Genomic DNA, 16,161 nt, shown 5'->3' with positions numbered 1-16,161 from the left:
TGGCTCTGCCATTTATGTGGTGTTTCCTAGAGCAGGCCATTCCTTCTCTCAAGGCTTCAGGTTCCTTGCCTGCAGAAATGGAGAGCAGTACAAATGGCTCTTAGTCAAGGAGTGGTTCCACAGGTCTGAAACATCCACAATGATATACGAGGCAGCAGCTAAAAAAAATGGGGATGTTCTCCATGTATTGACATGTAATCTTCAAGACCTGCAGTTTAAAAGGATATTGTAAACTATGTCTCCTTTAATTCCTCCTTGCCTAAAAATAACAAGTCATATCAGAAGCTGTAGCCTGGGATCCTGTGGATGGAAGATGGTTCCATCCATTGCTCTGTTTTAGGGTAGTGAGTAGCTTTACACACCAAACACTGTTCTTTTTAAGTTAATGCTAAGCCAGCTAAGAAGAGCAAAGAGATTTTGTATCAGCCAGGTTCTAGTCAGGAGCCAGAAACCATGTCAGTTATTTTAGCAAAAAATTTGCAGAGAATTTTTCGCTTGATCTATCTAAGTAAAAAGGCAAAAAGAGAAAGCTAAGGTATCATGGAGGTAGTAACTGTGAGGAGGAGCTACCACCCCTGACTGGAGGAGCTGAGATAGAATCTGGCCTTATTGTGGATGTTTGTCCACCAACGGATTTCACGCCCTGCCCACATTTTGCCTCACATCTGGACAAGCTGAAAAGAAATTCCAAGCACACCTTCTCAGCTCTCAAGATGACTTATGCAAACCCTGACCTTTTTAGTTGTACTGGAATCCTCACCCCTAACCACAATAAAAACCAGAGCCACTTACCCCTCCTTTTATCAAGGCAAACCAACTGGCTTTGGTACCTGTCCTCCTGTCCCCACAGACCCTGATTATGTGAATAATAAACTTTTTCATAACCTTTTGATATGTTGTGATGTCATAACATCTGAACCAGTTTGAGATGGTGGTATTGTATTGATTCCACCTCCACAGAGCAAGCTACAAAGCAGGAACCAAGAGGAGTGGTACGAATTGTTAAAGGATTAGGTAGACATTGCAAGTGAGCCCCTGTGGAACTGAATTCAGACCTATGAAAAGGAGAGCACAGCTGGGCTGGACTCTGCTGCTACTACCAGAAGGAATTGCTGCAGAAGGAAAAAGCACTGGGAACGGAAAGCAGTGCCCACAAAACGCAAGAAGGAACAAGTCTCCCCTTCCTCCTATGTTAGGATTCTCCAGAGAATCAGAATAGGATATGTATGTGTATATATATATATAAATAGAATAAAATTGGCTCATGTGCTCCAAAATTCGCTGAGTGGGCCAGCAAGTTGGAGATCCAGGAGAGCCCATATTCCAGTTCTGCCCAAAGGCTGTTTGCAGTAGAACCTGAAAGAGCTGATGTTGCGGGTGAAGTTGGTAGACAGTCTGCTAGAGTATTCTTGGTTGCCCGGGAAGGCCGGTCTTTGTTTTATTCCAGCATTCAACTGATTAGAACAGACCTGTCCACATTATGGAGAGTAATCTGCTTTACTCACACAGCCCACCAATTTCAATGTTAATCACATCCAAAAAAACACCCTTACAGAATAATATCTGACCAAATGTTTGTGGCCCAGACAGGCTGGCACACAAACTTAATCATCACATCCTCCAGTATTGAAGCTTCTCTCTCTTACTCATTGATTGCAGAACCTAATGAAACGAGCAGGCAAAGCAGAGATGTGGATTGCAGAATTCCAATCCCATCATCACAGAGCATCTCTAGAAGGGCAGGTTTGAAGCAGGAACATAAATAAGCTAATAAATGATGCAACTTTGCTGAAGTATTTTTTAAATTCCTAGGGTATTTGACTTAAAATTTTGAGACTGATAATACTTTTGAGGAAATTTTGTGTTAAGTTGTAGACAATTGGTGTGAATATGTCATCAATTGGTTTTACCCCTTGACGTTGTGATAGCTGTTCACTGACCTTATCTTGCTGTAATGAACTCAGTGAAAGTCTCAGGAAGAGTTTCTCAAAATTAAGAACACAATTAAGAGTATTCCTCTTCATGAACATTTATTTTGCAAGGTTCAATAAATTAATAAATTTAATAAGGCAAGTCTGTGACTTTAGGTGGAGAAGGCAATGGCACCCACTCCAGTACTCTTGCCTGGAAAATCCCATGGATGGAGGAGTCTGGTAGGCTGCAGTCCATGGGGTCGCTAAGAGTTGGACACGACTGAGCGACTTCCCTTTCACTTTTCACTTTCATGCATTGGAAAGGAAATGGCAACCCACTCCAGTGTTCTTGCCTGGAGAGTCCCAGGGACGGGGGAGCCTGGTGGGCTGCCGTCTATGGGGTTAGACACATAGACACATAGACACAGAGTTAGACACAACTGAAGCAACTTAGCAGCAGCAGCAGCAGCAGCAGTCACTTTAACAAAACAGCACAGAATCCAGATTTGCCTCAGATGGAGCAGTGACCTGGATAAGACCCCAAAAGAGCACAGGGGAAACCAGACAGGGGAGTCCTCAGTTCAGTTCAGTTCAGTTGCTCAGTCGTGTCCGACTCTGTGACCCCATGAATCGCAGCACGCCAGGCCTCCCTGTCCATCAGCAACTCCCGGAGTTCACTCAGACTCATGTCCATGTGTCACGTCCATCTGTCCATCCAGCCATCTCATCCTCTGTCGTCCCCTTCTCCTCCTGCCCCCAATCCCTCCCAGCATCAAAGTCTTTTCCAATGAATCAACTCTTCGCATGAGGTGGCCAAAGTACTGGAGTTTCAGCTTCAGCATCATTCCTTCCAAAGAAATCCCAGGGCTGGTCTCCCTCAGAATGGACTGGCTGGATCTCCTTGCAGTCCAAGGGACTCTCAAGAGTCTTCTCCAACACCACAGTTGAAAAGCATCAATTCTTCGGCACTCAGCCTTCTTCACAGTCCAACTCTCACATCCATACATGACTATGGGAGAAACCATAACCTTGACTAGATGGACCTTAGTTGGCAAAGTAATGTCTCTGCTTTTGAATATGCTATCTAGGTTGGTCATAACTTTTCTTGCAAGGAGTAAGCGTCTTTTAGTTTCATGGCTGCAGTCACCATCTGCAGTGATTTCGGAGCCCAAAAATAAAGTCTGACACTGTTTCCACTGTTCCCCTATCTATTTGCCATGAAGTGATGGGACTGGATGCCATTATCTTCGTTTTCTGAATGTTGAGCTTTAAGCCAACTTTTTCACTCCTGTTTCACTTTCATCAAGAGGCTTTTTAGTTCCTCTGCACAGTGGAGTCCTAGAGCCACTCAAAAAGGCAAGTATGCCTCCATTTACATTCATGATTGAGCTATCTTTGTTGCCCAAATCACCTGGGAGCACATCAGTTCATGCCTTTTACTATTAAATCTGTATAAGATACGGCAAGGAGAACGTGTGCATCTAGGTGTACTGGTTAAGATTCATAGGATAGTAATGTGGTTTCAATAGATGGTTCCTACTGGTGTGAATGAAAGAATCTGATAAATATATTGAATAGAGGTAGAAAAAATTGGTCTAAGTATGGATGTTTTCCCTCTGCAACTTAAGATTTGAATGAGCAGAAAACAGACTGCCTTCAGATACATCATTGTGGCTTATTTAAAATGGCCATGGAAGATTCTCCCTTGGTGAGAGTCAGTCCAAAGAGTCATTATGTATATAGAACAATACGAAACACTGACATCACCAATCCAAGAGAAATGTGCTTTCAGATTCACGCAGACATTTCCACATAATAGTTGGACACATGACTCTTATTCATACAGAAGTATAAAGTTGTTGGGAAAATCCACAGGTTTTCCTTCTTGGTCCATTTACAATTAAGTATATACATTTAAATGTTCTATCATCAGATCCACAGCTGAGAAGCTTATTCTGTCAAGGTGCAGTCTAGTGTGAACATAAGCAGGAACTTTTATGTCTTAAGGCTGATTCATGTGAATGTGGTGGGCAAAACCCACCACAATATTGTAATTAGCCTCCAATTGATTAAAAAGTCATATGAGGAAAAAAGAAATAGTAGTTATATATAAGGAGAAAGTCTAGTCTGTGCAGGAGTCCATGTGGGCGCTGGCTCAGCCAGGAACCTCACGGGTTGCTGTGGCGGAGCTGCAGCAGCTCGAGGTGCAGGAGGCAGTAGATTTCTCCAGGTGAAGAGTCTGGAGAGGGAAAATAACCGGAAGATGCAGGGCCTCATGTTCCGGTGCAGCACTGGCTGTTGCGCAGACAGCCAGGCGTCCATGTAGCAAGTGCACCAGTGCATTAAGCACTGCCATGCATGCATCTCTGGCTCAAGCCCAGGCCCTGGTGACCAGCGAGCTGGAGAAGTTCCAGGACCACCTGGCCCGGTGCACTGTGTACTGCAGTGACAAGGCCAAAGATTCAATAAATGTGGGGAGTAAGGAGCTTCAGGTGAAGCGGTGGCTGGAGACCTGTGTGACCAAGTGTGTGGATGACCACGTGAACTTCATCCCAGCCATGAGCAGGAAGATGAAGGAATCTCTCATCCATTGGGAAATAGCTGTCTGCTAGTGGCCATCAGCGATAAGAGCAGGAATCGATTTAAAAAGAGGAATGGGGATTTGGGTCTTTTCAGGAAAGTTGATGAATGAGGAAATTAAGGATGGCAGCAAGTCGAAGGCCTGTGTTTCTTTGCTCTGAACACTGGTTCCTTTGTGTTTCAATCCTAGAAAGTGAAATGGGAAAAAAACAGGGCTAAAATTTGGGTCAGAGAGCTCAGGAGGTTTTTTGTGAGCCTGAATTTCACGTGGCAAGTGCTTCTCTTGGCAATAGGGAGTCTCCCCCCCCGACAAAAAAAAAATAGGGAGTCTCCCTTGTACCAAACCAGGGCCCAGATTCTCTTACTGTACAGATACCAAGAGGCTGGCAGGTTCATCTAACCTGCTTATGGTCTAGTGGAAAATGAGAAGAGGTGTTTCTATTTGTTGCTCACCTGCTGTTTACCAGAAGGATCACTACAACTTTTCCCACAAATTGATAAAACCCATGCAGTCACTAATTTAGAAAGGGACAGGGGGCTTCTAGGGATTTTGTTTTGCTTGGTTTTTTTAATAGACAAGGGCATGATGTTAATCTAATATGTAAAGTTGGGAGAGGCAGTTTGGATAAAAACTTTGAAAGGGTCCCTGCAGATACTCATTTCTGACAATCAAAATGTGGCTGTGTATTTCTTAAAATTGTCACAGTACATTTTTCAGCTTGGAGACCCTGCAAAAATATAAGAAGTGGTATCACACTGGTGAGGGAAGCAAGTGTTCCCTTTCACTAGCAGCCGTGGTGAGCCCTGGGGCTGCCTGCAGCAAAGTCAGCCAAGCGACAAGACAATCTTTCAGTGACACTCGCCCTTGAAGGGAAATGGGATTTTGACAGTGTTATATGCTCATATTCAGGAATGAACAGTGAAAGAAGAACTGTTAGCTGCTTAATTAAGAGGGTTGTGAAGTACGGGCTTTGGAAAAATCTGGTTTTCATGAAACAGAATGAGAGCCTAAACCCAGTGTTTCTTACTTTGCCCCCTGAAATAATAGAGGTTTACTGAGACAATCCCCTGGCAACACAAAAGTCGAGGGAGGAAAAGCAGGCAATTTAGGGGTGAGCTTTAGCTCCTTTAGAGCGATGAAGGGACTGCTGTATGTTACCAAGCACCACTTTTGCCAGGGCCGTTGCTACCTGCGTCATTCTTGTCCCAGTTCTGGCACCTTATCGTTTTGATAAGGACCTTGGCTTTTTACCAACTTATTACTTGATAATATTGTCTGTTTGCTCTTTCAAGACTGTGATATATTTTCCTAGTGGTTTGATTTTTAAAATAAATAAGACTTAATTTTCTTCCAAAAAAAAAAAAAGAGTCTAGTTGGAGTCCTGAGAGCAAGCTCGGTGGCTGCAGTATCATCAGAAGGAGCTATTTCAGGTAAGTAGAAAGTCTTATTACTATGATTTCACCTGTATGAGTTGGATTGTAGAAGAATGTTCCAACTGGTAAGCCTTGGTCGCTAGTACTAGAGTAATCCAGTGTCCAATAACGGTATTTTCCTGTCTTCAAATGTCTTGTTCACACACTATGAAGCTTCAGTCCTAGGACAACTTTTCACTTATCATCGGTCACAGTAGTTGGAGTAATCATTCATTTGTCCTTTCATTCATGGGAACATCTGTTTTTAATTGAGTCAGCATCGGTTTATAGCGTAAGTTTCATGTGTGCAGCACTGTAATTCTACTTTTGTATACAATGCAGCATGCTTACCACCAAAAGTCTAGTTTTGATCCACCATGCAATTGATCCCTTTTACCCTTTTCACCCTTACGCTCTGATAACCACCAGCTTGTTCTTTGTATCTGTTTTTATTCTTGTTTTTTATATTTTGTGTATGAATAAAATCGTATGTTGTTTTTCTCCATCTGACTTATTCCACTTAGTGTAATACCCTTAAAGTCCATTCTGTCACAGATGGCAAGATTTCATTTTTTTATGACCAAATAATATTTCCATTGTGTATATACACCATATCTTTATCCTTTATCCACATCTTTATATATATATATACATACACAGTACATCCTTGTGTTGATGGGTACACTTCAGTTGTTTCCACATCTTGCTTATTGTATATGCTGTGGCAATGAACATAGGGTGTATTTTATCTTTTCAAAATTATACTTCCATATTCTTTGGATAAGTCCTCAGAAGCAGAACTGGATCATATGGTAATTCTAATAATATACTGAGGAATTGCCATATTGTTTTCCATAGTGGCTGCACCAACTTACTTTCCAATGAACAATATATGAGATTTTTTTCTTTCCTACATTCTCTCCAACACATTTCTTTTTCTTTTTGACTGCACCTCGCAGTGTGCAGAACTTCCCTGACCAGAGATCAAACCTGCACTCCTTGCAGTAGAAGCAAAGAGTCTTAAGCATCTATTTTTCTGCCAATACCATGCTGTTTTGATTACTTGTAGTAAAATCTGACATCAGCGACTGTGACACCTGTGTCTTTGTTCTTTTTTCTCAGGACTGCTTTGGCTATCTGGATCTTTTGTGGTTTCATACAGATTTTAGGATTTTTTAATTCTGCCTCTGTGAAAAATATAATTGGGATTTTGATAGGGATTGCACTGAATCTGTAGATTTCCTTAGGTAATATGGACATTTTAACAGTGTTACTTCTTCCAATCAATGAGCATGAAATATTTTTCCATTTCTTTGTGTCTTCAATTTCTTTCAACAGTATCTTATAGTTTTCAGTTTTTTACTCCTTGGTTAAATTTATTCCTAGGGATATTTTATTCTTTTTGTTGTGATTGTAAGTGAAATTGCTTTCTTAATGTGTCTTTTTCCTGATTCATTGTTACTGTACAAAAATGCAACAGATTTTTATATGTTCATTTCTACCTTGCAACTTCACTGTATCTTTAAAAAATGCTTTATTTATTTATTTATGGCTGCACTGGGTCTCCATTGCTACACGTAGGCGTTTTCTAGTTGTGGCGAGTGGGGGTTACTCTCTATTGTGGTACGTGGACTTTGCATTGTGATGTCTTCCCTTGTTGCAGATCAGGGTCTCTAGAGATAGCTTCAGTAGTTGTGACATACAGACTTAGTTGCCCCTCCACATGTGGAATCTTCCCAGACCAAGGATTGAACCTGAAAGGTTGTTGTTGAGTCACGACGCGGGGATTCTTGGCCCCCGGAGGAGAAGAATTCAATCTGGGGCCAGAGACGAGGCTTGATCGCTCAAGAGCTTTTGTGTAATAAAGTTTTATTAAAGTGTAAGGAGATAGAGAAAGCTTCTGACATAGGCATCAGAAGGGGGCAGAAAGAGTACCCCCCTGCTAGTCTTCAGCTGGATGTTATATAGTCACAAGCAACCTGTTAATGAAAGAGAGGAATGTCTCAAAACTCAGAATGGCACCAGGCTCCTCACCCATAAGATGTATTTTGGGATAATCTTGGCACCAAATGGTTTATCTTGGGCCATAAAATGATTAACTTGAATCTTGAAGAAGGGCAGATCACCATACAAATAGTTTCATTTACACAGATTAGAGGAACAATATCGGAGTATAACATACTGGTTTACCAAGTAGGTTCTGAGTCCAAAAGGCGGAACCGACTTGAAGACAGAGTTTGGGGTAAATGCATAGCACATTAGCATAGCTTAAGATAAACATTTTCATAAGAAAAAGGCATTGGTTAACTTCAGGTGAAACCAGGTGTCACTATGGCAACACAGAATTTTAAGAGAAGCCTTCTTTTAAATTTGTATAGAGAAGGAAAAAATATCGCTAGTCTGTTTCCTCCTGCCGCTTAAGAGAGAGAAGAATGTCTGACACTTGCAGGCTATTTCCCCCGTTTGGAGAGCCCTGGCCTTCCTGCCTGTTAGCCTCTCAAACCCGTGTCCCTTGCATCGGCAGGTGGACTCTTAACCACTGGAGCACCAGGGGAGGCCTTGTATTTGTTTATTTTTTAGTAGGTTTTTTTGGTGTGTGTTTATGGAGTCTTTAGTGTTTTCTATATACAAAAATGGTATCAGCAAATAGTGTAAGTTTTACTTGTTTCTTTTCAATTTGAGTGCCTTTTCCTTCTTTTCCTTGCCTAATTGCCCTGGCTAGGACTTCCAATGCCATGTTGAATGAGAATGATGAGAGTGGGCCCTTGTCTTATTCCTGATCTTGGAGGGATAATTCTCAGGTTTTCACCATTGAATATGATATTTAATGTGATTTTAGTTTTCTTAAGTTTACTGAATAACTTTTTGTGTCCTAACATGCGGTCTATTCTTGAGAATGTTCCATATGCACTTGAGAAGAATGTATTCTGCAGCTTTTGGATGGAACGTTTTGTATATAGTTTTAGGTCTGTTTGGTTCCATGTTTCACTTAAGGCCAATGTTTGTTGATTTTCTGTCTGAAGTATCTACCCATTGATGTAAGTGAGGTGTATAAGTCCCTTACAATTACTGTGTTGCTGTCGATTTCTCCTTTCCTCCCTTTAAACAATTATATTAATTGCTTCATATTTTTTGGTGTTTCCAGGTTATGTACCTATATGTTAATACATGTCGTGCCTTTTTGATGAATCATCCCTTTTATCATTATATTTGTCTCTTGTTAACCTTTTATGGTTTGAAGTCTATTTTGTCTGATATGAGAACGGCCACACTTTTTCTTTTGGCTGCCATTTGCTCGGAGTATCCCATCCTTTCCCATTGAGCCTATGTTTGTCTCTAGAGCTGAGTTTCTTGGGAGCACCATATAATGGGATCTTGTTTTTTAATCCATCTAGCCACCTTGTCATTTGGTTGGTGAATTTAATTGACCTAAAATTTAGGATAATTACTGGTATATGAAGACTTGTGACTGCCATTTTATCTTTTGTGTTTTGGTTGCTTTATATTTCTGTTGTTTCTTCTCCTTTGTGTTTCTGTCTCCAACTCTCTGAAAGATTCCATATGCAATTGGTGGGGCAGAGACCACTAAATGTCCCCTATATTTTGGATTCCTTTCATTTTCAATAGTAGAAGGTGTATCTTTTTATAGGACCACTGAAATGGAAGACTCTAGGTCTCAGCCTTTTTCTCTGTGTATATCTTCATCCCTTTCCTAATAATCATATATATTTTTTGAAACAGGAAACACATAGTAGCACAAAGACTGACACACTGGATATTATTTTTTTAATTATCTAAAATAATTATATGTATATATAATGATAAAAAGAATTGAAGAAAGCCTTCAAAATTAGATTTTGAGAAATTTTAAAGATCAAACCAGGTCATGATTTGTGTCCGGCTGGAGGCCTCTGAGGATCCTGTGGAGCATCCTGTGAGTAAGGCTAACCACCTGAAAGATGACTTTCTCGGGGCTGAAGGATGTCAGCTTCAGGGACAAATCGTGAAAGTAGGAAAGCCCCTGCGCTGGGACAGTGCCTTGTGGGGAGGGGGAGGTAGCAGGCAGTGGCTGAGGGGGTGGTATGGACGGCCTGCAAAGTGGAGGAGGGCCTGTATCTGGCGGCGATGGAGGTCTGTTGAGAGTAACAGGCACCTGGTCAGCACCTGGAGAGTGGCCAGGGCTCTTTGGGTCACGTTTTCTTGGAGAGGCAGCAGCGGGGGTTGCTACTGGACCCCATGTCTGTGTAGGGACAATAGGTGGGCCTCTGGGACAGGCGGGAACCACCTCCCCAGCCCCACATCCAGATGGGGGTTCACATGTCAGGTTCAGCAGACAAGCAGGAGACAGTGCTGGCGGATCTGTCTTCCACGTGGGGTAGGTGACTTGTGCTGTGACTTCGTTTATCCACATAAATGTGGGTAGAGGCCTGTTCTTTGACCCCACCTGACTTCTAGACATCTACAGGAGGGGAGAGAAAACCTCAGTGAGTTCTCCATCAGTGGGCAATGGAGGCATCCACCCCTCAAACAGCAAGGAACCCCATGGTCCCTGGGCTTCAATGAACTAACCCCATACCCTGTGGGGGTACAGCTTTTCAGAAGCTTTTCCAGGAACAAGAGAGGTCTCCTAAACTGTCCAAAATTCATTTTTAGGTTTGATCAGACCTTCAGTCCAATGTGTCCAAATCCATTCCTGGTCTAAATAACTGACACCCTTGTTTGCCAAAGGCTGTTTCCTATGTAAGTTCTATTTCTTTTAGGAGGTATGAAGTGACCACCCTTCCTGGTGAAATCTGAAAGCCCTTACCTTCTAGGTTGGAGTATGTTTCAAGATCTGAGCAGCTATTCAGCTGTTAGGCGCTGGGTGAAAAAGGTGGGTCCAATTGAGGGGCAGTGAGAAGACTTCAGGCCTGGGACTGGAATGCTACGTGGGTTCCAAGGCCATGTTCAGTGGGTCTGAGGGAAGGAGGACTTCCAAGGAAAGGACCAGGAGGAGGAGTGGCTGAAGTCTGGTCATCCCCTCCCTGCCCCACGGCCATCTTCTTTTATTCTCTGGCGCCGGCAGCTGGCCTTTATGACATCAAGGTCTTCAGCCAGTCACAGTGCTTGCCCTGTGCTGTCACCATGGACCCTCCAAGGCAATTTGTGGAGGAAAGCACCTTTGCTACCAGTGTAGATATGTACCTCTCTGCTCTTGCTGGTTAATGTGCCTGGGCAAGGGCAATTGTTTTAGTCCTGTGAACTTTAATTTCTGGGAAATTTAATTTTGAGGAACGGTCTTTGTTTTTAAGGGTGAATTTATTTCTGCATTTTGTAAAGATGTCTTTTTGAAAAAAATATCTATGCAAGGGAATTGCTAACAACAGGATTTAAGTGTACGCTGAAAGGACTGAGAGCAGCATAGTTTGGTGACAAGGAACCTCTACTAATGTGGTCATTTAAAAAGACTATATTAGGGTTGTCCAGAGAAATGGAGGCAACATATGTGTGTACATGTGTGTATGTAGAGAGAGAGAGAGTGTGTGTTGTTATAAGGAATTGGCTTACATTATTTTGAAGGCTGAGAAGTCCAGACTCAGGAGAGCTGGTACTGTAGTTCCAGTCTACGTTGGAGGCCAAAGGCACGAGAAGACTGATATTCCAGGCTGAAGACAGTCATGAGAGGTTTTTTTTTTTTCCTTCATGTCTTCAATGGATTGGATGAAGCCTACTTTCCATTAAGTTATAGAATGGAATATAATGGATACAGATTTAACTAATGAAACCAGTATAAGAAATATAGGAAGTTTGAATTATGAGAAATTTAATTTTGGTCTTAGACAAACCAAAATATTGTTAACATGTTTTTAAATGATAAATTAACGAAGACTGAATCATACCAGATTTTCTTTTAAATTGATTTTGAATTATTGATTTTCCTTTTAAATAGATTTTCTTCTAAATTCTTATCATCTCATAATAGTTACAAAGGCTATTGAGTAAATATACTTTTTTTCCCCCATAGATTACAGGTTTATTATAGAAGGATATAACCCAGGAACAGCCAGATGGAAGAGGCTCACAGGGTAGCATCCATGCCCCGTCTGAGTGACCAGTGTGCCAGCATTTCTACGTGTCCACCAGCCCGGAAACTCCCAAGTATACTTTCTAATGTTTATAAATAGAAATACTTTAGTAACATTTCTTTCCTTTTTCTTATTTAGACAATTTTGGCTTCATCCAACCTAAATGTTCATAGAGTATATATATATATAAAACATCTGAAAGCATTTTTTGATGAGTAAATCCTTCACATATTCAGGAGAGGGAAAAGAGATAAACTGTGACAGGAAGAAATAAGAGGGAACTGACTTTAGACAGATATCTAATTATTCTTCTCTGTAAGGGAAGAGGAAAAGTTTAGATATGCACATATACAAAAAAGAGTGTCTGATTCTGACATAATTTGGTCCTTGAAAATTTTTTTTTCTCCTTCATAGGGCATGTGGGATCTTCGTTTCCTGACCAGGGATCTAACCCATGCCCCCGATACTGGGAGCTCAGGGTCTTAACCACTGGACTGCCAGGAAGTCCCTGGTCCTTGAAAATTATATTCAGCCAAAATATATTTAAAGCCAGAACTTATTAATTCCTGATGTATGGAAAGGAAGGAAGCGGTGTGTCCTGCTTGAAACAAAATGATGTGCTGCTCCGGCAAACAAGACACCATGGGGAACAGGTCTAGTTCTCAGGGAGCTGAGGCCGTGGAGAGAGTTTGGGTCCAAGGGTGAGCCACACCCAGCTGAGTAGGGAGTAGATCTGTGAGAAATTTCTAGCCTGGCATCCACTGTGCTAAACATGAACTAACCCTGCCAGGGGAGGACAAGCCCCTTGTCTGTAGGCTTCTATCCTTGAGAAAACAGATGCTGCTTTGAGGAGCCGTGCAGCGGAGCTGGCACAAGTCGGCAACTATGGGAAAGGGAAGGGCAGGTGTCAGGGACTCCTCTAGGTGTCCCCACCTCGAGGTTGGGATTTCAGGTGCTATGACAGAGGGGATCGGACCAGGGGTGAGGTGTGTGTATGGCTTTGCTGGACAGAGCTGAAGTTACTAGGTAGAATCTGGGCTGGGATAGGGTGGGAAGCACTTTACACAATAATCAGGTTGCTAGGAGCCCCCAGTCTTCCACGGCCCTTTCTCTCTGAAGCTCCCTCCATAGACTCCTCCCTCCAGCACCTTCTGACAGGTGAGCTTCAAATCCATCCCACCTTTTTAGTCCCCTAGCTCCTGGCCAGCCCCTACCTGTTCAACCCACTGTGCCCTTGCTACAAGCAACGCTGATTCTGGGAATCCTGCCCAGTGTGGTGACTTCTCCATGGCCTTGTGGACCACGGGGGGAGGTGGAGAAACCCTCTCTGCCTGAGGGCAAATCAGAGCTTCATATAGGCTGTAGGTGTCAGAGTCTGGAAAGCTCATTGACGTTCTAGGTAGTGTAACTTGATGTTTCTCAGGGGTGGCAGTCCCTGTCCATTCCAACGAAAGTGAAGCAATTATCAATATTGACCGAAGGAAAGTGAGAGGAGTCCCCAGACTGGCCAAGAGGCCCGCACCAAGGCAGGCTTACCCTGAGCTCAGAAAGAATCAGCTGGGAAGGCTCTCTCTTGCAGTGTTCTTGGAAAAGTGTTCCCATGGTGAGTTTGTTGCTGCAGTAACAAATGCCCACAAATGTAGCTGCTTGGAACAAGAGCCATTTACTCTCTCACAGAGCCTGAGACTGGCAAGTGTTGCTTGTTCCTCTGCTTAGGGTCTCGTAAGACTGCCATCAAGGTTTTGTCTATCCTTGGCTCTTACCTGGAGACTCAGAGGAAAATCCACTTCTAGGCTCGTTCATTTTGTTGACAGAGTTGATTTCCTTGTCATGGTCTTCACTTGGTCCCTGCCATCATCAAGCCAGCAATCCTTCTCATACTTGGTCTGCCTTCTACTTCTTCTGTTCTCTCTCTCTGACCCCAGTGAGAAAAAGTTCTCTGTTTTTCAGAGCCCGAGTGATTAGGTTGGGGCTCCCAGGTGATACAGGATAGTATGCCCTAGATTTAGGTCCATAATTTTAATTACATCTGCAAAGTTCCCTTGGCCATATAATAAAACATATTCACAGGTTCCGATGGTTAGGGTAAGGACGTCTTTAGGGGGCCTTTCCACTGACTAGACATGGTCATGTGTTTTTAAAATTTGTAAGAGTGATATATGTGTGTGTATATATATATATATATTTTTTTTTTTGTCGTCTTTTGTAGAAGGTCCAGCATTCTCCATTCTCTTGTTAATCTAAGACAGTGTTTCTGAAGCTATCATTCTTTAGTGATTGTTGCTTCCTTTATAAAATAAGTTTCAGGAATGGCAACGAGCATTTTCTTAAAGATTGTGGGGGAACTCAGTTGCATAGAAAATATCAGAGACCATGGCACACAACCATTGACATTATGAAACTGTTAGTATTCATTCACACACAAGCACATGCATTCACACAAACATATACACACACAAGTATATCTGAACTAGATAAAGATGTAAATTATACTTAAAAAAAAAGATTTATTTGTACTTATTTATTCTTGACTGCACTGGGTCTTCCTTGCTGTGGGCTTTCTCTAGTTGTGGTGACTGGGGGCTATTCTTCATTGCAGTGCCTGGGCTTCTCATTGCCGTGACTTCCCTCGCGCAGAGCACAAGCTCAGTAGTCATGGCTTGCAGGTTTAGTTGCCCCGCAGCACATGGGATCTTCCAGGACCAAGGATTGAACCTCTGTCCCCTGAATTGGCAGGTGGATTCTTAACCAGTGGACCAGGAAAGCCCCCAAAGTATACTTTTAGTATACTTCGTTAAAAATTTAAAATTTGAAAAGATAATTAAGAAACATAAGAACCTAGAAAAGTCCCTGCGGTCCAGTAGTTAGGGCTCTGTGCTTTCATTGCTAGGCAGGAGTTCAATCCTTGGTCTGGGGATTAAGATTCCATAAGACCCACTGGTACTACCAAAAAAAAAAAAGGTCCTAGAATTCACTGGAGCCGCCAGGTAGGTCTATTCTTGGTCCTGGAAAGATTTCTGAGCATACTGGATGACAGAGGGCTAGCACAGGTGGTTTATAGAAGCCCAGGGGCTGATGGTTCCCTTTGATGCTGTAGGTGGAGCCCTCCGTCCTCAGTATGGAAGACTGAGGACCCTACTGTGTTGTCTCCATTTTCTCCTTTGTAGCTATGTCAAAGAGTCAGTTTGGACACGGGAAGAAAACTCTAGATACATTTTTCTGGATAAACGAGGTAACTGGAGAAATCACCTACCCCCAGCAGAAGACAGACGCACCCGCAGCGTCACCAGCTCCTCTCCAGAAGCCAGGAGAGGGACCCAGATCTCAGCGCGGGGCCCTGCAGGGTGCTCCTCCCAGCACCCAAGGCGCGGCCGGCACACTTGCGCAGAAGGCCGCCCCTCCACCCCCTCCTAAAGCTGCACGGAAAGACGTTGGCTCTCGAAACTCCTTCCCAGCTCCGCCGCCCTATCTCCTGGCCAAAGATGGAGCCCTGAGCCCCTCGCCGTTCTCTGCAGTTCCTGTCACCATCTCGCCGCCAGGAGGCGCTGGGCCACCGTTCAGCCCGCTTGGGCCAGCCCTTCTGCCGCAAGCCTCTGCCTTTCCTCCCAGCCCTTCAGGCCCCTGGGGCTTCACCTGCAAGCTGAAAAACATCCTTACTGGGAATAACCGATTTTCCTTTTGAGCCTGAGCAAATACGCCTGACCACGCCCTCCAAGCACCTTGCTGAACCATTGTCGCCTGGCACCAGTACTCCTTCACGCCATAAAAGACCGGCCTGCCTACCCTAGAAGCACTAAGGACCCTTGGCAGAGTTCTTATAAGAATATGCCCAGTGCTTTCAAATCCCATATAAATTTAACTTAGATTTTGACACTTTTTTTTTGTTGTTGTTGTTTAAGAACTTCCTTTACCTCTCAAGACATCTTGGTATTTTAACTCTGGGATTCAAGAATTTGGTTCTACTGTCAGCTGCAGAGTAATATGCCTAGTTCCCAGCCAGAGCCTGAAGGATCCCCACCTTGGTTGAGATAGGAACAAGGCAGGCTGAGTGGGACTCGAAGGCCTGGTGTCTTTGGGCACAATCTAGGGCCACCGGGGCTTTGGGGCTGCATTAAGGACTAGCCTGGACTCTGATCAGAAAGGGGTTAGAACTGGATCTGGGCGGTGGGGGGCAGCCTGGGGCCAGGCAG

At 43.3% G+C, this 16,161-nt stretch overlaps 1 protein-coding gene across 1 annotated transcript; it reads left to right on the top strand.

The window, feature by feature from the left end:
* Window positions 1–4,009: 4,009 nt before the first annotated feature.
* On the top strand, window positions 4,010–15,842 carry C19H3orf86 (chromosome 19 C3orf86 homolog). Its single transcript, XM_060402141.1, is given in 4 exon segments — window positions 4,010–4,135; window positions 4,138–4,269; window positions 4,271–12,044; window positions 15,139–15,842. Coding segments are annotated over 3 exon segments (468 nt in total). The 5' UTR covers window positions 4,010–4,054; the 3' UTR covers window positions 4,526–12,044; window positions 15,139–15,842.
* The last annotated feature ends 319 nt before the right edge of the window (window positions 15,843–16,161 follow it).

This window comes from Ovis aries, chromosome 19 (assembly GCF_016772045.2).
Source record: "Ovis aries strain OAR_USU_Benz2616 breed Rambouillet chromosome 19, ARS-UI_Ramb_v3.0, whole genome shotgun sequence".
Classification (NCBI taxonomy): Eukaryota; Metazoa; Chordata; class Mammalia; order Artiodactyla; family Bovidae; genus Ovis; species Ovis aries.
This window is presented reverse-complemented; position numbering and strand designations above follow the sequence as displayed.